The following is a 25,356-nucleotide window of genomic DNA, read 5'->3' as shown; positions in this document are numbered from 1 at the left end:
CTGGTGACTGGTGGGGCTGGGGTGGAGGGCAGGGGGGGTGGAGCAGCAGGTGTGAGCGAAGGAGGTAGACCGTTGCTTGGCTTACTCTTGGGGTTCTTGTCAGCCTCGTATTCAAAGGTGCGCTTGGGTTTGGGGACGGGGTTCACAGCAGGATCAGGGGAGTCCTGCGATGGCAGTAGCTGGGAGCTGGGGCTGGTTCTGGGGGTCCCCGGCTTTGCAGAGCCGCTGCCCTCCCTCTCCAGGGGTGGGCCCGCCTCCCCTGCAACACCAGCCACTCCTGCGGCCCGCCTGCTGCCACTCACACCCCTGCTCCCTGTGGGCTCCTCCAGGGGACCCAACGTGCCTGTCTTCCTTCTCCCACGGTCTACACTGTAGCAGCTGCTGGGGAGCTGGGGGAGCCCCCGGCCCGGCTGATCCTTCAGGACCTGTTCGATTTTCTGGATGCGGCTCAGCACTGCCGAGCTTTCCTTCTTGCTGCCGTGGCCCCTGAGAAAGGTGCCGGGCTCGCTCCGGCTGGGCCGCTTCTCCAGCCGGTGGAGAGAGTCCCGGGCCGGGAGGGCCTCTCCCTCCTCCTCGGTCTCAGGGTAGGAGCACTCTGAGAAGGTCCTGCTCATCCTCTGGAGGCCTTTGAAGTCAAAGGTCTTTTCCGAGCTGCAGGGCGAGGGCAGCACACTGGGGCAACCCTCACTGGCAGCCCACTCGCCCCCCGGGCCCTCCCGCTTCTCTGGGCACATGCTCATCCTGGGCGCGGCCTCTCTGCGGCCTTCCCATGCTGAGATCTTCTCCCGGATGCCCAGGCTGTGGGCCCGGGTGCCAGCGCGGGTCAGCGGGAGGCTCCGTGGGCCGGCTGCCGAGCCCAGGGACGGCGTGCTCAGGGCAAGGGGGAGGCCGGCAGCTACTCCCTCTCCATCCTGAGCCGCCCCAGGGACATTCTCCTTCAGGCTCTCTCTCTTGCACCCGGAAGGGCTCCTGTCCAGGTAACGGAGGCTGGTGGCGCTGATGGGGCAGGGGGGAGGCGAGGTGCCTGGGCAGGGATCTTGAGGCTTTGGGGGGGAAAGGTCACGGGGGTGCCAGTCCTTCAGCAGCCGGGCGCTGGAGTGGCTGGGGTACCTGCAGGCCGAGGTCTCGCTATCACTGAGGGGGGACAGGGGGCTCCTCGGTGGGGAGAGGACTGGAGGTGGAGAGACAGACTGAGACCTAGGAGGAAACAAAACGAGAGGAAGACACGGTCGTGAGTGGCCTCAGAAGCAGCGGCAGCGCATCTCGGCAGGGCTCGCCAACGACAAAGCAAGGCCACTTCCAGGGTGCCTTCCTGGAGGAAAGAAACCGCCCGAGCCGCAGCAGGTCCTGCTCAGCGGGCCTCTCTGTCCGACGCCATGTCCCCAGAGCCCCTGTGGCGGGCATAGCACCCCACAAATCTGCATCTGCCAAGCGGGGCACTGCGCGCCACTGCCTGAGTCACAGCCGGCTCGCCCACGGAAAAGGCACGGGCCCGGGGCATGTGGCCGCGGTGGAGTTCAAGTCACTAATGGGACACTGAGGAGCCCGGTGACGCTCAAGCCAGGAAAGTGCTGGATTGCAAAGTGCAAGGTCTGACTCCACTCGCTGCTCCGTGGGACAAAGATGGGAGCATCGCTCCCATAAAAGAATCACAGCCCTGGGGCCCTTGCAGAGTCACGTTGAGTCGGAATGGGCGCAGTGGGTGGCATGGGGCACCATGAATGTGGAGTTGGGAAGAGCCGCTCGTGGCTCGCTGTGGTGAGCTGGTACCAGCCAGGCCCGGCACCCTGACCAAGAGCCTTCAGAAGGAGCCCACATGTATCCTCGAGCCTTCTGCCCGTTCTCCTTACCCAGCTCTGAGGCTCCTGCTCCCAGACACAACATGCTGCTTCCTGAGCTTGGTTCCTGCAGAATGCAGGTCGTCTTCTTCACTCTCCCAGGGAGGAGACGAACGGAGGGGAGAGAGCAAGCCCCGGAGCAGTGGTAATGAGGTCCCAACGAATGTCTGCTGTTGATCAGCACCACACCCATAGCTCCTTGGTGTGTGCCACTGTGGTAGTTACATAATCTGGTGTCAATTTGAGAGGATGAAGGGGTGGAGTCTGGCCTGTCAATCAAGATATAACCAATCTCTGGGTGGGCATAGCCTTCTGAGAATTCTGGGATTACCTGTTTTTCCTCTGCTCATTCCATGGGAGACATAGCAGCTGACAAGACACATGGGCCTAACCTGATGTAGCTCTGGGTGCTGGAAAAGCCACATGGAGACCCTGGCCAGCACGGAGATGCTTACACTACTGGATCCAAAGACTTTCTACCCACTGATCTGTGACTGTTCATCATTCGGCATCATTGCATATGTTTTGTGAGTCTGAAGAGGACTTTATAGATTGCTAACCGACATATGGGCTAATATGGGACTGATGGGTTTGGACTAGGCTGGGTTGGGATGCTTTCCTAATGCACAATTACCCTTTATATAAAACTCTCTCTTAAACACCTAGGTGTGTTTATGAATTTGTCTATCTAGTCTACCCGAGCTAACACAGCCCCCACGTCTATTCTGACACAAAGCATCTCTGCAGGACCGCGAGGAGCTGCCCAGAGGGTGCCCCAGGCTGTGGTCTTTATGAGAGTAGATCACCCAGTGCTTTTCTCTTGCAGAACAGCTGGTGGGTTTGAACTGCTGACCTCTCAGTTAGCAGCCACGTGTATTAACCATTGTACCACCAGGGTGCCTTTGATCTAAAAAAAAAAAAAAAAAAAGAATAGAAATCATTGCTATCAAGTCCATTCCCATTGATGGTGACCCTACTGGACAAAGCAGAGCGGATCCTTTTGAGTGTCTGAGCTGGAAGTCCTCACAGGGGCAAACAGCCTCATCTTTCTTCCAAGGAGCAACTGGGGCAGTTGAACTGTGGGCCCACTGTGCCCCAGGGCACCTCAGATGCCTCTTGGAAAATACAGGAGTAGTACCCAATAAGTCTATTTTACCTGTATTCACACATGGCAATTAAAAAACTCTCCATGAGGTTAGCATCACTCCTGTCCATTTTACAAGTGAGAAACACACGAGGCACAGAACAAATAACTTTCTCATGTAAGGTCACTCAGCTGGCCAGGGGTCATGTCTGGACATGACCTTGCTGTAAGCTCTGTTGCTACTCCAACACCTGTCACTTTTCATGATGTGAGACTTGCATGGTGCTGTGCTTGCTGTGGAGGTTACGCCCTCAGTATTTCACACTCCAGCAGGGTCGCACATGGCGGGCAGGGTTCAGCAGAGCTCTGGGACTAAGGTAGATAAGGAAGGAAGGCCTACCAAGCTGCTTCTGAAGATAAGCCGACGAACACTGATGGGTCACCACAGCACACCGAGTCACCTGCTCTGGACACGTCATCAGGCGGGCTATATCGCTGCTGGACATGAGTGGTTTGCTGAAGTGGAGGGCGACTGAGGGAGCGGGAAACCTCGGTGAGATGGGCTTGACCGTGCTGGTGGCTGTGACCATGGCACAACCACAGCCAGGCCACGTTTCCTTGTGCTGTGTGCACGGTGACCTGAGTCACAGTGGGCCCGATGTCAGCAAAAACGACAAAGGAGGAAGCAGCAGCCTCTGCCCTCGCCTGTTCCCAGAGAGCTCAGCAGAAATCCTAGCGCACTGGGCACGCTCCTGTCTTGAACACAGCATTTAGAAGTTTCGGGAGATCTCTTGGTCTTCCCTCTAAAGCAGGATTGCTTCCAGGTCACGGGACACCTGCTCAGCAGTAGCTGGAGTGTGCTCAGTGAGTGACGACCACGTGGAGGAAAGGTGGAGGTGAGTTTAGTGGAGACCAGGAGCACACCTCCCTTCTAGCACACTTTTCTAATGGTCTACTAGAGTAATCCCTGCCAAACTCTGCATTCCGTTCAAACCGTTTTAGTGCCAAGATCAAACGATGCCAGGAAGAGAAAAAAAACCATTTATGCCGACCCTGCAAGCTAGAGTCCTACCTGACCCTAATGCCATCACCCTGAAAGCTGTCCATCCAGCGCTGCAGGCCTAGGTCCCGGGCCACCCACAGGATGGAAGCCAGCGGCCCCCAAGCCAGGCTGCTGTCTGTCACCGCTTGCTCACACACAGAAAACAGGAGCTTTGGTGAGTCAGGGCTGGGTCGACAATTCCCTGTTGGGTCACAGCCTCTGGCTGGCCCCGATCAACAGGAAACCTCAACATGCTTAAGTTGTTTTTAAAAGGGTAAGTCAAACAAGAACTATCCCACGTGTGCATGGGCACAGATGAGAGAAATTCAGTGTCTAGCCAAGCCAAGGGCCAGAGACTTGGCTCAGCCAGGAGGTGTGACTGGAATAAGGCCCAGCCTTCTGTAAGGCAGGCAGCAGGGTCGTGTACCTGGGTGCTCACCTGGGAGAACCCAACCTGCCCACCATCAGAAGAGGCTTTGGCCCCTCTGATTTCATGTACAGAACCACAGACACAAAGCTCATCTGGCAAGCCCTCTCCAAAGGAGTGCATGGGCCACATTCCACAACTCTTTCAGGGATTCTCAGTGGGAGGTGGGAGAAAACGCCTTTAACAGAGGATCATGCCATTTCTCTATTCATCCAGCATATGCTTCATGAGCACCTACTATGTGCTAGATCCTGCTCTGAGTGCAAGAAAAAACAAAGTACACAAAAATGTCAGCACAAAGCTTCAATTCTAGCAAGAAACAAAAGGCTCCGAATGAGGCCAAGAAGGAAACCCTAGAGGCATAGTGGTTACAGGTTGGCCTCTGATCCCATCCACAAGGTCAGCAGTTCAAAGCCACCAGCCTCTCTGTGGGAGAAAGGCAGGGCCTTTCTACTCCCACAAAGAGTTATCGTCTTGGAAGCTCACAGGGGCATTCCACCCTGTCCTACAGGATAACTGTGAGTCGGTCCCAATTCAATGGCAGTGAGGGAGACTTAGAATGGCTTGAAATGCCTTTTCAAAGGCCACATGCCTCTCTCCTCTGCATATTTTCATATGGGTCTCATTGACCTCCAAGGTGAGAACCCACTGACCCATGGACCCACTGTTACTTGTGGGAGCATGTGCTATGACTTCCACAGGTGGGCAGACAAATGATGATACCTCTGGTCTGATTCCAGCATTCTCCCAGAAAAAAATTCTTCTAGAACTTTCCTTCGTAGCCTGAGCATGGATAAATCAGCACAGATTAAGACACTTACAACAATTAATAGCCTACTCTAACTGAAGCTTCGTTTCTCTTCTCTGAATGATATATAGAGAGAGTAGTTCAGCCCTTTAAGGTCTCCGTCTCTACCATTGCTGATCTGGGCCCAGAGCTGCTGGGCTCCCCTTTCCCAGCCCCCTTATGCAGGCCAGGCCCTGCCCCATGCACTCCAGCAGCGTGTGGATAGAAGGAGGCTCCTGCCAGTGCCCATCTGGAGCCTAGGCATCCCTGGGTTCATCAGAGAGAAGCAGCATTCATTCATCCAAGGTGCTGGGGGTATATTGGCAAGCAACACAAACAAGGCCCTGCCCTCATGGGGTTGACACTCTCACTTGAGGAGAGAATTCACTACTATTCCTCTGTTTCAGATTCTCCCCCTTATTGGCAATATGACATGGGTAAAACCACTCATGCTAAGCCTCCAGTGTACTTTCTTCACAATTGTTCTAGTTTCATTATACTGCAATGCCATCAAGCCAACTGCAACTCCGAGCAACCACACCAAGGGTTTCCCACCAGGCTTTGTAAGGGTGCAGACAGCCTCATCTTTCCGTGAAGAGTAGTCGGTGGGTTTGAACTGCTGACCTTGCAGTTAGCAGTTCAACACTTAGACTACATCATAGGGTTGTAATCATGAATCATGGATGTAAAATGATGCCATACACTGTCACTCACTACGATGGCCAGTTAACATTAGTATTAAGTTTTCTTACCAAATTTATGCTAAACCCATGGTTTTCAAGAGAGGGTAAAAATATCTTGGTCCATAGTCCAAGTTTTAGTATAGCAACGCAAATTATGTGACTGAACAAAGAACCTTATGTCTCTAAGGCCCCGTTTCCTTTTTGGTAAAATGGGGATTAAAATAACATATATCTCAGAGATTGCTTAAAGGAATAGAGATAATGCCAAGTATTGAGCTCAATGTCCAGTACCTGATGTTCAATCTTAGCTTGATAATATTAACCAGAGGCTATTAGAATCATCCAGGAAGTCTTTTCAGATAGCTAACCTGTATGTACCCAAGGGCCCTTGTTCTGACCAGTAGAATGGTGGCACTTCAGCTGTCCAAGTTCTGAGCTTGAAGCCTCAAGAGATTTCAGTTTTCCCCTTCACCCACTTGGAACACTGCCCTGATAAACGTCACATAAGAAGCCAGTCTTTCAGACCACGAGAGGCAGCACGGTATATGACCAAGACGCCCCAACCAACCGCCAGGACTCCACTGCCTGACACGTAAGTGAGGCCAGCTTGGACTCGAGATGCCACCTTCATGAGTGACTCCAGGGGAAACCAGTAGAGGAACTAACTGGTCAACAAACCCGCGGACTAATTGTTATAAGCCACTAAATTTTGGAATTGTCTGCTACAAACCATACAGATACAAAAGGCCAATATACTCTACATCAGCGGTTCTCAACTTGTGGGTCCTGACCCCTTTGGGAGTCAAACGACCCTTTCACAGGAGTCGCCCAGTTCATAACAGTAGCAAATTACAGTGATGAAATAGCAACAAAAAGAAGTTTACATGGAGAAGAAAGAATTAAAGCCAAACAACAACAAAACCCACCCAAACTCACTGCCATCAAGTGAATGTCGGCTCATAGCGATCCTACAGGACAAGGCAAAATTGCCCTTGTGAGTTTTCAAGTCTATCTCTTTGAAGGGAGTAGAAATCCCTGTCTTTCTGAAATGCTGACCTTTCGGATCACAGTTCTACGTGTAACCACCAGGGTCCCTTAAAGAAAACAAGAGAAGAAAATTTGGAAACAGTTTAAAGAACTCTCAAAACGTTTGCTTATAAAAAGGACAACATGAGAGAAAAAAAGGGGGGGTGGACAACAGGAAAAGGGATTGTGGTTAAGAGAAATGTAGAGGGTTTTTGTTGTTAATTAGAACTAGGAAGTATGACAAAAATGATCCAAGTCAGAGAAGAGCTGTCAATGCAGAGTACAGGGGGAACAAAGACAGGAGCAATGTCCCAAGAAAGCAGCGAGGAAGCTTGGGATTCAATATCCCATCGATGGGTGGACCTCAGACTGGAGAACCCCCCTCGACTCTCCTCCTCAGCCATCCGGGCGGATGCAGGCACCTGTCTTCTCATTTTCCATGGGCTCACTTCTGTTGTTTATGTTTCCTTCACCCTAGCTAATGATCACATGTCAGTCTTTATCTGACTCTTGTGACCACCATTTCAATCAGTCGACCGCTCCCTGTTTCTCTATTCTTTCTCAATCTCCTGGCCTTGAAACATTGGAATTGTCTCAAGACTCAGCCCTTGAACATCTCTAGCTATACTTACTGACTAGATGACCTTATCTGATCCTGTAGTTTTACATAGAATTAGAGCTACTGATGTCTATTGATTTATATGCTACTGATGACCCCTATTGAAATGTATAGCCTCTACGCCATCCTTCCTGATGTTCAGGCCACAAACATGCGTGTCATCCCTGACGTCTCCTTCAATCTCGATGCTGTGTTCTTCTTTGGAGTCCGTCTTCTTGCATTATTTACTCAGCAGACAGATAGTACCCATATTTTGTTAGGAACGTTATGTCTCAATGTTATGAAAAATATATCACAGCCAGTAAAACATTGGCATATATCTTTCCATTATTCTCTGTTTTCAGCCAAGATCCAACGGACATCAGCAGTGATAGAGCGTGGTCCACGTCCCCTTGTGAATCTGCTTGAATTTCTCGCAGCTCCCCGTCAATACACTGCTGCAACCATTTTTGAATTATCCTCGGCTTTATTGTCCTTGCATATGATATTAATGATACTTTTAGAGATAATTTCCACATTCTGTTGGGCCACCTTTGGAAAGGACACCAGTATGGATCTCATCCAGTTGGTTGGCTTCCACATTTCTTGGCATAGACCCGTGAGCGCTCCCAGCATTGCATTCATTTTTCACAACATCTCAGCTGGCATTTTTTCAAAGTCCTTGCTGGTTTTTGTCACATTTTTAGGTCTTTACGTATGTTGTGTCCTTCTAGAATGTTGGCTGGTTTGCTTGGTGAACGGGGTGGCTTCATTTAAGTGTAACCTCCGCTGTGAAATCTCTCTAGATGGGTTCTCTTCACCTTGGCGAATATGGACTCTGCTATGCCTGAGAACATGCCTCCTACAGCACTTAGTTATACTGTGTTTTCACCCGGCTCCCTGACCAGACGAGGAGTGAACCTTTCTGAAGGTGGTGATATTGTCTTGTCAATGTTAGTTTCCCTTGCATTTTGTACTGCACTTCGCGTTTAGCTGGGATGACTGTATTTCTGGTGCATGGTGAAATGAAGGAAGAAAGGAAAAGGGAATGATGAAAACTTTCTGCATGCCAGCCAAGACACTGTCCAAAGACTTTGTTTCCCTCTTTGTGCTACATGACCTGAAGAACAGCACCCAGAGGTAAGTACAGCCTTTAGTGTAGCCCCGGCCTGGCTGTCAGCCCCCAAAGCCCTCTCCCATTAAAAAAACAACCCCTGCAGACTGGTCTAAGAGTTAAGGGATCTAGAATGTTTTCTAGTCCTGGTTCCATCAATTCCTGGGTGTGCCCCTGGGTAAGTCACCTACATTCTTCTAAGCCCCAAGTTTGGGATCAGTAAAGCAGAGAGGAAAAGCCTTGCTCTTTGTGATAGGTAGGTTTATTGGGCCAACCTGACCAATAGGAACATGTGGGATTAATAAGGTCACAGTTTGATTGGAGGGCAAAGAGATAAATAGCTCAGCAAGGCCCGCCCCTCTCTCTGTTGGCTCTCTGGTGATTGGACCTGCTTGCAGCTGCTTTAGCTAGTTCTCTGCCTCAACCCGTGAGCTATACTACCTGTGGACAGCCAACCCATGGAAGTGTTTGAGCACCAAAGATACTTTTATGAAGGTAAGACAAATAAAAGACAAGAAAAGTTGGCCAACAGACACCCAGGCCTCTGCACTCCTCATCTCGCTCATTGCTAGACTAAAACCCAGCACGTGTCCCCGGGTGGCTGACATGTGAGACTGGGCACGTGTGCCACTGCCTGTCAGCTGGCAGCCAGGCCTGCTGCTCAGCACAGAACGAGTGCCAACACTGCTGCACACAACTGGCCAAAACCAACATTTACAGACGAGGGAGGGAGATAAAAGGAGCAAGAGGGAAGAATGCAAAGGAAACTTAAAAGAAACAGAAGCGCATAAACATTCTCATATGACACATTTATAAGAGGAGGGGGAGAGAAGGGGAACTATGGGAATGGAAAGTGAATTAAAAAAAGAAGCATATTTTTAAACAATCCATTTAGAACAGACAGAACTGTGTGTGTATGTGTGCATGTGCACGCGTGCACAGAGGATGAGATAAAATGTGAAAAAGCTGCACCCCCTCCCGCTCTGGTTTTCCTTTCAGGAAATACATCTAAGAATCTAGCTGGCCGCCTCCGGATGATCTGTAGGAAGCATAAGGAGAACTGCTGAGCTCTTACCTGAGCAGGATGGAACCCAAGTGCTCTAAGTCGTGACAACAATAAACAGAATATTTATAATGCACACACCCTCTCTGGGGCAGGCTAAGACAGGAAAATCCCCAAAGCCCTGTTCTGGTAAAAACTGGACTGTTTATAGAACAGGAGTGGGCAAGTATCACAAAGTCCAAAAAGCAGAGAAATCTCGTCCCAGAAAACACAAGGCCAAAGCCCCTTTTGGTGGTTTTCAAACATGGTCCTCAAATTCTTTGGCATGCCTTCCATCAAAATGACTTCTCTTGAATCCAGGCTCTGTGACTGCTTGATCATTTGGGGTGCTGTGCCACTTTGGGGACACAGACCTTAAGGAACTGGCAGCTTCCACTTCTTGTCTTGCACATTGTGAGGAGGCCCAGGCCATACGGAGAGGCGACCTGTAGGTGTTCCTGCGGGCAGTTTCACCAACCCCCAGTCATGCAAGTTAAGATGTACCAGGTATTATCGGGCCCCAAATGGGAAGTCTTCCCAGCCAAAGGCCCTTACACCATAAAGAGACAAGCTACCACTCACAGTGCCCTATCTGAAATCCTAGCCTGTGGAAGTTGTGACCATACTAAATAGGTGGTTTTGCAATATTAAAATTTGGTGGTTATAGGGCTACCGATAACTGGAACAGATTTTAGCACCTGGAAATGGAGTGACGCTTAAAAAAAAGACCAAAACAGGTGGTACTGGTGTGGTAGTTACATAATCTGGGGCCAACTTGAGACTACAAAGAACGAAGAGGTAGGGTTTAGCCTATCAATCAGGTCGCAGCTTGATTACCTCATTTGGAGGTGCTACGGAGATAAATAGCTGACTGGAGGCAGGACACATATCCTCTCTGCTTCGTATTCCTGATAACAAGACACATGGGCCACACTAGAGCCCTGGAGCTGGAGGAGCCACGTGGAGACCCACGCCAGCACTGAGATGCTTCCACCACCACTGGATCCAGAAGACTTTCCACCCACTGGTTTGTGATCTTCCTGCATTCTGCACCATTGCATGTGTTACATGAGTCTGAAGAGGGATTTGCAGACTGGTATCAAACATATGGGTTAATATCGGACTTATGGACTTGATCTGGACTGGGCTGGGATGTTTTCTTAATGTACAAGTACTCTTTGATATAAAGCTCTTTCTTACACCCATACGAGTATCTCTGGATGTGTTTCTCTATTTCTCTGGTCCACCCAGACTCACACACTGGCTCCCAGATGCAGTGGCAGCAGCCGGAAGGGTCTTCAGAGAACTAGTGAAAGCCAAAGGGCCTCAAGGAAGCTGACAGAGGCTAAATGATCTTATTGTATATATTTCCATTTTCTGTGTTATTCACAGGTCCACACGATATGAGCTAACTATCCTCCAGATTCTACTATCTTCAAGTTGACACGAAATTATGTAACTACCAGAGGCCACCCTTGTCAACTTGACACTTTACACAGCTCTTTAGCCATACATAATTCTCAAAACAAAGATAATAATACAATCATCTATGTGCCTAACATTTTATATTTCATATAAAATGAAAATGCATACAACTCAAAATGTGCCAGCCTCATTTAAACATAATATTCTATAGGGGAACGAAACAATAATATTCTATGCCTAACAACTGCAGTTATGTGCATTAGTGAGGGATAATTAAAGTACAATAACGTACACAATTAATTTTACACCCAAAATCCTATAACTCTATAAACATAGCCCCCCACCCATGAAAGTTTATAAGACAGCCACTTCATGCTTTTATCCTCCCCATTTTGGGTACCCAATTTTATACGACCCACTTATATCAACCCAGTGCTCTGATGAGACAAGCATGTTCTTTAATGTGAAGACTCTTCATTCCAGTTGGAATTTTGTGAGTCCGCATCCACAAGCAAAGTCAAATCAGGACAGGCCATCCAGAGTCAGCAGGCTCAAAAATCTCGTCCAGTACTGGTCAACTCCGTGCGGGCAGCCTCACTTAGCCTCACCAGGGTGTCCATTGTCTGCTTCGCCTTTCTACCAAGGCCCCTTCACAAACTGTCAACAACCCTGGCCTCCCAGGGCTAGGTCTTGTCACAGGCTCAGGTTCTGCACATCTCTCTAAACTTCAGACCGACCAACCAGCTCTCATCTTCTCTAGTCCCTGTGCACCAGGTCAGTGGCCAGACTCAACCCATCTTTTTATTGCTGCGTTTCTCCCACTTCCACTCAATAAGTGGATCCATGTGGTCACCTAGCAACCATTTCAGGCTTTCTTTAATCTCCAGTCCTAGAGAGGATAGTTTATTCACGGGTCCAATTTTTTCCAGCTTCAGGCATGAACCACTAGTTCAAAATTCAAAAAAGCCAAATTCCTTTTTTCCTTCAGTCTACCAACAGCAAGTCTTGCCAATCAGCAGGTCTTTTTGAATGCAAATGTCCCGAGTCCTCCAGACATTCAGTGGGACTTATCTTTTCAGAGCCTTCTTTGCAGGCTTGACCTAGATCCACTTAAAGATCTAATGTAATCGTTGGAAGCAGTGAGCTTCCAAACACTCTATTTTCATACTTCCTAATGATCATTTCTGTCACTCATTATATTAACAACAATAAGCAGAAGAAATCAATATAAACCTAGTATACCCAGATCCTAAACTCCATTCTTCTTTTTTTTACTCAATTCTTGAAAGTGAAATTCAAGCCTTATGGAAACTACACCATTCATATGCAATATGGCCTTAAGCTGCTGGCTGCAACAAGCCAGGGTGTGGCCTTCTGTTGGCCATTTTGACTAAGCAGCATGGTCTCAGAGGAGAAGTTCAAGGTGCCATTTTGCCCCCTGCACTCAAAATTGACATTAATTACATTCATTTTCACCATTTCAGACAGGTATACCCAAAGCCAACTTCTAGGAATCAAAATCTTCACTTCCCATGTCCTTTCCAGAAAACAATCAAGCAAACAGCATGGCCTTATCTGCCCTCCGGCTAACCAAAGAAAAACTACCATTGAAGGCAGAGGTTAAACAACCTTCCACTCTCCATCTTCAAGATTTGTTTCTCTAGTACCCCACTCCCAAGGTACCATAATGTGTTAGGCCAGGTTGACTAGAGAAACAAATCCAAGGACATTCATATATGTTTAAGAGCGAGCTTTATATCGAGAAGTAGTTACATATCAGGGAACACCCCAGCCCAGTCCAGATCAAGTCCATAAATCCAATACTAGTCCATAAGTCCAATACTAGTCCATAAACCCCTCTTCAGACTCACACAACCACCTACAATGATGCAGAATGCAGAGCGATCACAGGCCGGTGGATCTCCAAATGAGGTCATCAAGTTGGGTCCTGATTGACAGACTAATCTCCACCCCTTCACTTCTATGGCTTCAATTAGCACAAAAGTATGTACCTACCACAGGGGACATTGGATTTATGTTAATGGTGGTGGAATAATTCGGAAAAGGATATCAGTAATGGTTGTACAACATGAGGAGTATAATCGATGGCAATGAACTATACATGTACAAGTTGTTGCATTGGAGAATGTTTTATTGTGTATTTTTTTGCCAGAATTAAAACAAAGCACATGAGTAACAGAGTTCAAGAAAGAAGAAAATGTTCTAAAGTTGATTGTGGTGATGACTGCACAACTGTTCTTGGTATAATTCAACTATTGTATGATATGTAGGTGAGGCATCAAAAAACTGTTTAAAAAAAGAATTGGTGTTCCTTAGGGATTCCACAGGCAGCCCGAAGCAGAAAGAGGCTTATCTTGAAGTGATTTATAGGGTGGCTTTTATCAATTGCAATGGATTATAAAATTGATTCATAAGAAATCAATATAGTTATTATAAGAAGTACAACCTCTTGGGATAAAAGGAACAGAGTTAGTATAAAATGAAGGGGAGACCCTGGGTCCTTGAAATATTACAGGCATGAAGCAAATCCAGCAAACCTGTAAGAATGAGCTACTTTGTGTGGAACAGTGTGCTAGTCACCTATTCTGGTGTCAATTTAAGGATTAAATCTGGAGATAGCCAATCAGACTTCTGTGGGTATGACCTTTTCCTGAGAATTCTGGGAAATCTGGTACTTCCTTCTTGGAGGTGGAAGACACCTCTCTCTCCCTGCTACTCCCTGGGAGACATTGCAGAAGACAAGTCACAAGGACGCAACCAGACCTCGGAAGCCAGAGAAGCCACAGAGAGACCCCTGGCAGCGCTGAGATGCTTACAATGCCACTGGACCCAAAGACTTTCTACCCATTGGCTTGTGATCGTGCTGCATGTGTTTTATGAGTCTGACGAGGACTTTATAGATCTGTATCAGGCATATTGGGCTAATATTGGACTTATGGACTTGATCTGGACTGGGTTGGGATGTTTTCTCAATGTACAATTGTTCTTGTATATAAAGCTCTTTCTTATACACATACGTGTGTCCATGGATTTGTTGCTCTAGTCCACCCAGACTGACACAAACAGTCATGAAGACTCAGAGAGAGCACGCAAAGCTCAGAGGGAGAAGCAAAGAGCCACGGCGAGCAGGTGCCAAGGCAGGCCTGCTCAGTACAAGACTGAGCGACCGGTAACAGCTCAGGCCCTCATTTCCCACCAGCAGACCTTGAGTGTGTGAGCAGCAAAGACCTTGTTTCAGTTCCCAAGTCTTGCTCTGAAGAAGACTAGAACCCAAGAATCAACAGCTAAGAAAAGGGATTGCATCCAGGGATTCTCTCGATACCTGGACCTCATTTAGATGATGAATTCCTGTACCTGGGACTCACTGAAGAAGGATGTGAACTGTGACCAGAAAGTAGCCCTTGGCACACTGCGTTTTTCAAATCAAGCTACCACTCCATATCCCATATCTCCATGCTGGTCTTACAACGTGAGGTCGATATTTCTTCCCTCCGGTGTTAGGAAACTATCTATCCCCCTTCCTCTTGAAAGGCAGAACTTTGTTATTGCCATAACCAATAAAGTATGGTGGCCAAGGACCTATGTGACCATTGGGGCCAGGGATAAAAATGCCATGCAAAAACCCATTTCTGCCTCATTCTCTTGGAACTCACATACCATTTGGTGAAAGTGCGCAGCCACAGGAAGAGAGCACATGAGGTAGGTAATGCCGTCGGAGGCGCCAGCCAACTACCAGCATGAGTCATCAGACAGGTGATTCCAGTTCCTGACCATCTCGATAGCTCCAGCCTTCAAGACCCCCCAAGTGACGCTGGACAGAGTGAGCAACCTTTCCCTGCTGAGCCCTATCCCAAGTGTAGATTTGTGAGTAAAATCAATTACTTCTTTTATGTCATTAAATTTGGGGTGGTTTGTTACCTCGTGAATTGTGGTTAATTAATAAGGCTCTTCCAGCCATAACACCATTATGTGGTGTGTTATAAATTCTAGCCTCTCTGCCTGTGGTTATAATCCCACTGTGGAGGGAGTTTTCTCCTATGCTAATTGACAGGATTAAGGTGGGATTAAGTCTCCCCTTAGTAGAGGGTCTGATTTAAGTCACCACACTTTGTTTCCTTGGGAGCACGGTCTGCTGAAAGACAAAAACCACACCTCCATCTACGTCATTCCTCCATGTGTAAGTGCCGTCTCAGCCACATCTGAAAAAGGGCTACCTATGGAGCCTGTTGGGGGTCTCTGTCTGAAGGGGGGAGGCTGAGACCAGAGGCTGCGGTGTGGAGACCATGGGAACGAGCACAGGAACAAGGCCAAGACCAGAGGTTGAGGTGAGGAGACCTTGAGTCAGAACAGAGGAGCAGCCTTGAACCTATGAGCCCGTGAGGCAGATGAGCCAGCTGGTTTCCTGGCCCGCAGAGGGCTCGGACTAGAAAGAGATGTGGATGTGGACCAATGACTAGATGCATCCTTAGTTTACTTGACTAGATGCATCCTTTTGGTTTACTAAACCTGACTTATGGTAACCTGTTAACTTCCCTAATAAACCCCCATCACTGTGAGTTCTGGTATGGCCAGTGCAACAAATTATAGAACCCGGAAGAAGAATAAAGTGTCATGGCGAGGAATGGTTGGTGTCAGAATAGGGTAAAGAAAGATGGAGGGTGGAGGCATGTCTGACCTCTGCCTTGTAGGAATAGGGAAGCCAGCGGAGATACACATTTTACACACCGACCAACAAACAACCGGACCAGTACATATAGCTGTGCTCTAGAACAGCTCATGGGCCTGAGGCTGCAGTCTTCCCTTGAGGCTCCAGAGCTGTCATGGTCTACACAGGCTCTGCAATGCCATCTTTTGCCCACGGCCACTGTTCTCAGGCGCATCTGCTTCCCTGCAAGGCCTTACCCTCTTCCTGAAATGCAAGGCAGGACCTAATCTGTATCCGCTTTGGCAGTGGGATCATTTGGCATCTCTGGATTTCACCACTGTCACAAACCAAGGCCTCTGCACAGAAATCTGCAAATGTGAACTGAAGTCATAGGTCTGTAGCCAACCAGCTATGCGGGCTTTAACTAGCTCATGTGCTATATATATATATCAAGTAACTGAGCCAGATGAACCACAGGATACCCTCTCTCTGACACCCCAACAGAGTAACTGAAACTACAATGAGTTTCAATTACGTAGTGCAAACAAGATCCATACATCTATCTGCTCTCTGAGGTTCTGTAATGACAAGTGCCATTTGCAGGCTCCAAACCAAGGGTCTTGGGAGTGAATGCAGAGGGCAGGGGAAGGAGAATCCTTCCCGGCTGGTTGGTCAAGAAAAGCCCAAAGGAGAAAGTAAGTTTGCATCTAGATTGGCACAAAGGCCCTGGTTGCATTAGACCATGCAAAACTTCACGGTAGATAGACAGACCCAGGCCAGATTATGAGAAGACAAGCAGGTGAGATCAAGTCTAACCTGATCACAGATGGGAGTAATCTTGAGCGAGGTGATGGAAGGATGTTTACAGGCAGTGACTGACTGTAAGGAGGCGATAACATAACAGAAGGAGCAAGAAAGGTAGGGTTGAGTTCTTTCTACCCTTAACTTTGTACCCTTAGGAGCCTCTCCTTCTCTCCTTACCTCAGTTTCCCCAATATATGAAATAAGAGGGTTAGACCGAATGAGTTCTAGGGGCTAGCACTGACTTTCTAAGAATCTATAGACTAGGTGGAGAGTCCATCCGCGGGCAGCCCATTAGCAAGGTGCTGTTATTGTTCTGTGTCATTAGGTCACAGCAACTCACAGCAACCACATGTGACAGGGTAGAACTGGCTCTAAGGTTTTCTTGGTTGTAATCTTTACAGAAGCACGTTGCTAAAGGCCTCAGCAGAGCACTTAAACAATATGTACCACTAGGGCTCTTGAGAAAGGTGGGAACCCAAACCCAATCCCAATGTTATTGAGTGGGTTCCAACTTGTAGCAAGCCGGCAGGACTGGGTAGAACTGCCTGAAAGGGCTTCCAGGGCTGCAAATCTTTATGCCAGCAGACCACCCGCATCTTCCTCTGCAGAGCAGCTGGGAGATTCAAACTGCTGGCCTCTTCCTTAGGAGGCTCCTTGGAAAAATTGACCAGTTGACTAAATGGCTGGGAGGAAGCCTCTCAGGGCACCGGCCACTGTGCTACTAGGAAGGAATTACCTAAGCTCCAAGAGCCCTGTGGCTGATGCTCCAGGAAGCTGCCCCTCCTCACCATTGGGTCAACAAGGACCGCCTTGGAAGTGCCAAGTTCCATTTTCTAGAGACACGCGGCGAAGTCAGACAAATCAACTGCAGATCTACATTCGTTTTTGTTTTCTTTAATCGTTTTATTGGGGCTAATACAACTCTTATCACAATCCATACACACATCCATTGTGTCAAGCGCATTTGTACATTCAGTGCCCTCATCTGCTCTCCACCAAGCCCCTGGCATCAGCTCCTCTTTTCCCCTCCCTCCCCACTCCCCCTTCCTCATGAACCCTTGATAATTTATAAATTATTATTTTGTCGTATCTTGCCCTGTCTGACGTCTCCCTTCACCCACTTTTCTGTTGTCCATCCCCCAGGGAGGAGGTCACATGTAGATCCTTGTGATCGGTTCCTCCTTTCCAACCCACCCTCCCTCTATCCTCCCAGTATCGCCACTCTCACCACTGGTCCTGAAGGGATCATCCGCCCTGGATTCGCTGTTTCCGGTTCCTATCTGTACCAATGTACATCCTCTGGTCTAGCCAGATTTGTAAGGTAGAATTGGGATCATGATAGTGGGTGGGTGGGGGGGGGGAATAATTTGGGAACTAGAGAAAAGTTGTATGTTTCATTGTTGCTACATTGCACCCTGACTGGCTCATCTCCCAGAGACCCTTTTGTAAGGGGATGTCCAGTGGCCTACAAATGGGCTTTGGGTCTCCACTCCGCTCACCCCTCCTCATTCACAATGATAGGATTTTTTGTTCTGATGATGCCTGATACCTGATCCCTTCGACACCTCATGCAGATCTACATTCTTACAGACACTCTGGTGTCCTAACCCGACATCCAGAGGCAAACTCCCCAAACACAATACCAACAGCCCATATGCCCAACTGGCAATAACCCGATGCTGAAGTTTCACCGTGCAGAAGCTGTCATCAGAGAAATGAGCAGGTTGTGCGGGTCTCCTGAGAACCACCAGAGCCAGTTACCACACCATCAACTGCAATCTCCTGAGAGCACAAGTGTTCAAGTTCACCGTGTCCTGGCGGTTGAAGGAGCTCTAAGCATCCCACTTCCTGCTCTGTAAGTCACCAAGCTGCTTCCAGCCCCACAGCAGGTCACCAGCAGCAGCATTGCAAATGTCTGACCTTTGGAATTTAGACGAGCTTTGAGACTCGCCCCCACCCTCGATCAATTCAGAATAGCCACACCAGGTGGGTAAACCATAACGGTGCCGAGGGTGAAACAATGTGCCCATTCAGCCTCCATGACCAAGGGAAGGGGAAACGGCCTCCAGGTGCGCAGGGTGCAGCAAGAACAAAACACAAGTCAGGTGATGGAATGAAAAGACCGAGACTTCCTCATGCTACCTGGTCCTGCCAAATCAAGATTAGGCTGCAAAGGAAGTGGAAGAGAATCAATGAGCAAAACACCTGTGAGAATCCAGAACCTGGACCCCAGGACTTGCTCTAACCTGGCTTGGTGGTACTGCAAGGTGAAGTCTTTTCTGAAAAAAAGGGACAGTTTTCCACAATGGCTGTCATGTTGGCTACCACACAGGGCAGTCTTGGGTTTAACAAAGCCCACGTCACCCCTCCTTCTCTGCCGTCTGCATGGCCACTGTTTTTCTGGGTTCAGTTTTTAACTGCTTATTGTTAAGTAGTTGGAGGTCTACAGAGAAGATTGGTTTTCCACACACATTTCATTTCATGTCATTGATTGAAATTCCCTCAGTGCAACATCACTTATCTCGCTTCCTCCCTGTGTTTTCCTAAGTAGGTCTTTCCTCATCCTTTTGAACCTTATCTTTGGGTTAATGCTGCCTTTTTTTGTTTTACTGGCAAATAGTAGACTGTTGTAGGGTATGCACACCCTCCCTTTACACACCTGTTTCCTTTACACACCTGTCCAAGTGTTTGGCTAAGAACTGAGACACAGAGGTGAGTTCAGTTGGGAACCTGAAGGACCACGGAGAGCCATAGTCTGCAGGATTCCACCAATCTTTATCTGGCCAGTAAGCCTCATCTCTTTCATGATTCTGAGTGTTGCTCTGCATTTTTCTCCCACTCAATGCAGTACCTTCTAGAGCTCGTGGTCTAGGTATCTGGGTCCCCACTAGTTCCTCTGGTCTCCGAGACAGGAAGACTGACACTGGAGCGGTCCGTCAGGCCACTGGACTAATGTTTCCGTCACTGGCATGTTTGAGTCCATTCTTAGGGTTATTGTGTCAGTCCATCTCACTGAGATTTTCTCTGACCAAAGTGATATTTGCTTTCTAGCGAGTGGTCATCCCAGTGGGTCAACAGTCTAGCTGTCCAAGGCTCTAACACCCCTTTACTCCTCAACCCAAGTTCCAGCCATCACAAAGAGTCTCCTTGAACTTCAGACTCCTCAACTAGCAGTAATAAAAGGACCCCAGGTCACTGCCAAACATCTACTGAAAAGTCAAGACTAAGAAATTCAGGTGCCAATATCAGCAATCCAAATTACAAATGCCTTGGAGAAAGATACTGAATCAACCCTCTTTGTCCCCCATTTTCTAGTACAGAGCCTGGCACCCCGGAGGAGAGTCCTCAGAGCCAACTGGTGATCACTTGCCAAATGAAGTGCCTTCGTCGGCCCAAAGAACACCCCAAGAGGGGGCTGGAGGTGAAGGCATCCAGAAACCACCAGAGCACACTTTCTAAATAACAGCTACAGTCCAGGGGTAGCCTCTGAGAGAAGAGAACACTCATTCACAGAGGTCTGGGACTCCCTGCCAAAAGCCTCGTCCCCAGAGGAGAGGGGAAGGAGGAAGAGATGCAGAAAAATGGCAGGAAGGAAGGAAGTTAGGAAGGGAGATCTGACAAGGGAGGCAGGCCAAGATGCTTTTTTAGGCACATCAGAGGCGGCCCAGATATTTACAAACACCATGTGGCATGTTATGATGCCAAGCCTACTGGGAAGCTTAAGGAAGAGCAATTTAGGAACATGCTTAGAAACGTGTAGGCATGAAGTCCAAACGGAAACTGGGGCATCTGGCAGCAGCCCTGATTCTGTTTTGCAACGTGATATTACAGTGTCTCCCACCACCCCCTCCAAGGTGGAAATTAAAAGAAAGGGAAAAAAAAGAATATTTAAAAGAGTTGAAGGCTCTCGGGGGCATGCAGATTGGGGACCCGAAGCCCATTGGTAGGTAATGAATGGGACACCCCCTTATAGAAGGGTCGCGGGGACGAGCCAGTCAGGGTGCAGTGTAGCAATGAAGAAACATACAATTTTCCTCTAATTCTTAAATGCTTCCTCCCCCACCACTATCATGATCCCAATTTTACCTTACAAATCTGGCTGGGCTGGAGCATGTACACTGGTACAGATAGGAACCGGAAGCACAGGGAAGCCAGGACAGATGATCCCTTCGGGACCAGTGGTGAGAGTGATGATACCGGAGGGTGGAGGGAAAGTGAGGTAGAGAGGGGGAACCGATTATAAGGATCTACTTATAACCTCCTCCCTGGGGAATGGACAACAGAAAAATGGGTGAAGGGAGGGAGACATCGAACAGTGTAAGATATGACAAAATAATAATTTATACAATATGAAGGGTTCATGGGGGAGAGGGGAGCAGGGAGGGAGGGGAAAATGAGCTGATACCAAGGGCTTAAGTAGAAAGCAAATGTTTTGAGAATGATGAGGTTAACAAATGTACAAATGTTCTTGACATACAATGGATGGATGTATGGATTGTGATAAGAGTTGTACGAGCCCCCAATAAAATCATAAAAAAAAAAAAAAAAGAGTTGAAGGCATGACAATCTCCAAGCCAGATATTATTTGTCGAGACTTAGGGATAAAAACATGCATAATGTTTATTTCACACCTACAGTGAGTGGTCTGACTTAGAAAAATATGGGCAGCTTAATTACCAGTGTTCATCTGTCAACTCAATATGGTAAAAAACGAGCAGTGAGACATGCCACCGGGCTGGTGACGGCCTATCATAGTGACTGCCCCAAAGTCAGCAAAGGGAGACAGAAACTCTGAGATGAGGACCTAGCTGTCTCGACTACCAACACACCCTGGAAGTACTGGGTCTCTCTGCCTGTTTCCTTTGCCCAAGACACTGTTGGTCCCCGCTATGCCTCCTAGCCACACCCAGTTCTAGGAAGCAGGCAGGTCGACAAGCCTAGGCTAGGCTAGAGCGCACAGGGTCAGGTATGGGGTCTTGCTGCCAGGGTAACAAGCAGTTCATTTGATTGTTGGACACTCACATATATTTAATAAGTAAAAGTCTACTGATCCCTGATTGGTTGGCACAGTCCATCCAAACGTTCCCACTGGGACCAAGCCCTTTCTGTGGGGGTAAACCCGTGCTTCATCCACACCATTTACTCTCTAAGGCCCATACTTTGACTGCATCAGACACCTGCCAGAGCCTCTGGTCACACCCTATTAGACTCTGTCTGGCACCACAGAGTCCAGACATCTAGCCTTCTCCTGACCTAAGCTGAATTTCCTTCTCATAGGCATCCGTTGCTAGCGGGTGAGGTCCTTAAAGCCAAACTTGTCAGCGTGGAATTCTGCCGAAGGAGCGATTAAAAAGGCCACGGCTTTAATCAAAGAGCTAGGAGGCTCTCCTAGGACATGGGCACACAGCCTTGACCAATATGTGAGAAGCCCCAGCTTGGGAAGCTTTTACCCCACCACAGGCAGGGAGCTAACACTTACATAAGCCAGGAGTCCTTGTAGTGTACTGGTTACTCGTTGAGCTGACAACCACACGGTCAGCAGTTTGAAACCACCAGCTGGCAGTGAAGAGTGGCAGTCTCGGAAACACACAAGGTTTCCGTGTCCGCAGGGGTCACTATGAGTTGGGCTCAACTCTAAGGTAGTGACTTTGTTTTGTTTTACTTGAAGCCAGCCACTAGGCTAAGCACTGGTATATGTTTTATGTCATTTTGTTCTCTGAGCAAAGCTATGAGATACTATAATCATTATTTTATAGATTGTTGTGGTGGTTATATAATCTGTGATCAGTTTGAGACTTAAGAGTGAAGGGGTGGAGTTTAGCCTGTCAATCAGATAGCAGCTTGATGACCTCATTTGGAGTTGCTAAGGAGATAAATAGCTCACTGGAGGCAGAACGCAAGCTCACTCCCTGCAAGACATTACAGACGAGCCACATGGAGCTACACTGGTGGCAGTCAGAGCCTTGGGAGAAGGAGGAGCCACGTGGAGACCCACACCAGTGTGGAGATGAGAGGCTTCCGCCACCACTGGATCCACAAGACTTTACACCCACTGGCCTGTGATCTTCCTGCATTCGGCGTCATTGCATGTGTTTTGTGAGTCTGAAGAGGACTTTGTAGATTGGCATTGGACATATGGGCTAATATCTGACTATGGACTTGACCTGGACTGGGCTGGGATGTTTTCTCAATATTCAATTGTTCTTGGATATAAAGCTCTTTCTTATACACATGAGTGTCCATGGATTTGTTTCTCTAGTTTACCCGGACTAACACACTGGTATAACCAAGATCTAGTGGGAATTAAAAAGAAAAAGTGACAAACAACAGAAACATGGGTGAAGGGAGACAGCAGACAGTGTAAGATATGAAAATTATAATAATTTATAATTTATCAAGGGTTCATGAGGGTGGGGGCGTGAGAGAAGTTGGAAAAAATGAGGAGTTGATATCAAGGGCTCAAGTAGAAAGAAAATGTTTTGAAAAGGATGATGGCAACAAATGTACAAATGTGCTGACACATGGATGTGTGGATTGTTAGAAGAGCTGTAAGAGCCCCCAATAAAATGATGAAAAAAATAAATGAATTAATTAGCAAAAAAAAAAAGGCCCTGAGCTCTCACGAGTTGGTAAGAAGTCAGAGCTTGTCTGTGCACCCAGTTCTTTCCGACTCCAAGCCCGTCATTTTTGCTATGGTCTCACATTCCCACTCTAAGAGGAAAGAGGGGAAAGCGGATTATAACTGACAATGGCTCAAAGTCCCCAAGCTACTTTCTTTTCAGCCCAACCTACATTCTTTTACACCCTAAACTTCTGCTCGGAACTGGTGCTAATATGCACTACCCTTCCCCTCAGTGTGGCCAGCTTCCCTCACCACAGTACGTCCTACCTCCGGCACAGCCCCCTAAGCTGTCCCCACCCTGGGAACAGACTGCAGCCAGAAGAACATCAGGCAGTTCTTGCTGGCTCCATTCCCAGAGCCCGAGGAGCCCCCAACGGAATAAAGCAAAGCATATTTCATAGTCGTTGCTTGCTGTTTCTTATGGAAATCTATGGAATTTGGAATGAACTATTGTAGAGCCCAGAGGAGACTTTCTGCTCCATGGTCATCATGACTTGGGTCAACACACCCGGATGACTACCAGAAGTGTGTTGACATATAAATGTGCATGTTGGCAGGGGTCCTGCCCAGGACCTAGACCATGTGGCTGTCCCTTAATGCCATCCTCCAGTGAGCCCCACCCCCACAAGTGCCCCTTACTCACCTGCCCAGAGTCCCTTGAGGGGCCTTAGTGCCTGCAGCTCCGTGTGTGATGCTGGCATTCTTGTTGGCAGTCATGGTCATTTCGGCTCTCTGCAAACCCAGAGACCTGCAAAAGAAGCCCTGGCCTGTCATCCAGGTTCCCACAGCTGCCCACAGCACCTCAACAGCTTCCAGGTGACCCACCCAAATTGTCCGGAGGCTTTCTGTGGTGAGGGGTAGGAACCATTCCCCCACCTTACATTTAGCTCCAAGTGTACAACTTAAGAATCTCAAGAGGCCCTTGACCTGGGGAGGGAAAGAGTCTATCAGCTAATGGTAAGGACATCCATCTCCGTTCCTCCTTTTCTTTGTTTCTTAAGCTGCAGTTCTCTAAACTTCTATCCTTCCATACAGCCTTTATGTGTTCTGCCATACATACATATACATCCCTCCTGGCTATCTTTTCTAACTCAGAGGAATGAAACTGGAATTGTCTGAATATGACTATGCTACCTTTGTTTGAAATGAAAAATTGTTTGTTTGTTCAACACATACTTACTGAGTCTCCATGTGTCCTAGGTACCATGTCCTAGGTAGAGCACAGAATAAAACAGTCTCTTGCCCTGGTGTGGAGCTTCAGGCTCGTGAGGACAGCAGGTTTGCCTAAAGCATATGTCTGTGTATAATATGTAAGGTGACATATGGGTCCAAAGAAATAAAACCAAGCAAAAGTAGAAGACAAGAGAGTGTGTTATTTTAAAGAATATGTTCACAGGCCATTTTGATAAAGTAACACTGAAGACACAATATAAAATTTTGAGCAAGAAAATATTGCTGAAAAAAATTAAAGATTTAAATTAATGGAAAGATACTCAAGCTCATAGCTCAAAAAATATTGGTTCAAATGGCAATATTCCCCAAAGAGGTCAATAGATTGCACACAATCCCTAACAAAAATCCTTCTGGCCTCTTTAAAGACATTGACAAGCTAATCCTAGTTCATAGAAATGCAAAGGACCCAAAGTAGCCAAAGCGATCATAAACGAAAAAGAACAAAGTTGGAGGACTCAGACTCTTAGTTTCAAAACATACTGCAAAGCTACAATAATCAAAGAGTGTGGGACTGGCATCAGAACAAGCTCTAAGGAATAGAACTGAAGAAACTTAGAAATAAACCTACAGATGTATAATCAAGTGATTTTCAAAAAGAATTCCAAGACAATTCAAAGAAAATACTTTTATCAACAAATGATGCTAGAACAAGGAGGACCACTCCATACCCACAAACCCACTGCTATGGAGGTCCATAAGAGGGGAAGACTGATCAGGGGAAGGGAGGGGTGCACTACTAGGGGGCCGGGGGAGTTGAGTGGGCAAGTGGTTTGAACTTTTGGATGCAGAAGTGATACAGATATAGGAAAGAGCTGCAAACGATACCAAGAATTAGAGTTTAACTCCCAACAACTCCCCCACCCCCACACACGAATGAATAAGCAATAAATACCTCACTGCCATCAAGTCAATGCTGACTCATGGTGATCCCCTGTGGGTTTCTGAGACTGTAACTGTTTACCGGA

The 25,356-nt window shown here is 47.8% G+C and overlaps 1 protein-coding gene across 7 annotated transcripts in view; it reads right to left on the bottom strand.

Annotated features, from left to right (window-relative positions):
* The window catches only part of DENND2B (DENN domain containing 2B), a 201,060-nt gene that overhangs the window by 32,548 nt on the left and 143,156 nt on the right, over positions 1-25,356 (bottom strand). For all 7 annotated transcript variants that reach the window (XM_045290875.1, XM_045290880.1, XM_045290876.1 and 4 more), the window contains exon 2: positions 23,802-23,906. In XM_045290875.1, coding sequence (XP_045146810.1) covers positions 23,802-23,906 — 105 coding nt within the window. The remainder of the gene's footprint in view (positions 1-23,801; positions 23,907-25,356) is intronic.

Source organism: Echinops telfairi, unplaced genomic scaffold, assembly GCF_000313985.2.
Source record: "Echinops telfairi isolate 266 unplaced genomic scaffold, ASM31398v2 ScPeMD7_60;HRSCAF=208, whole genome shotgun sequence".
Lineage (NCBI taxonomy): Eukaryota > Metazoa > Chordata > Mammalia > Afrosoricida > Tenrecidae > Echinops > Echinops telfairi.
This window is presented reverse-complemented; position numbering and strand designations above follow the sequence as displayed.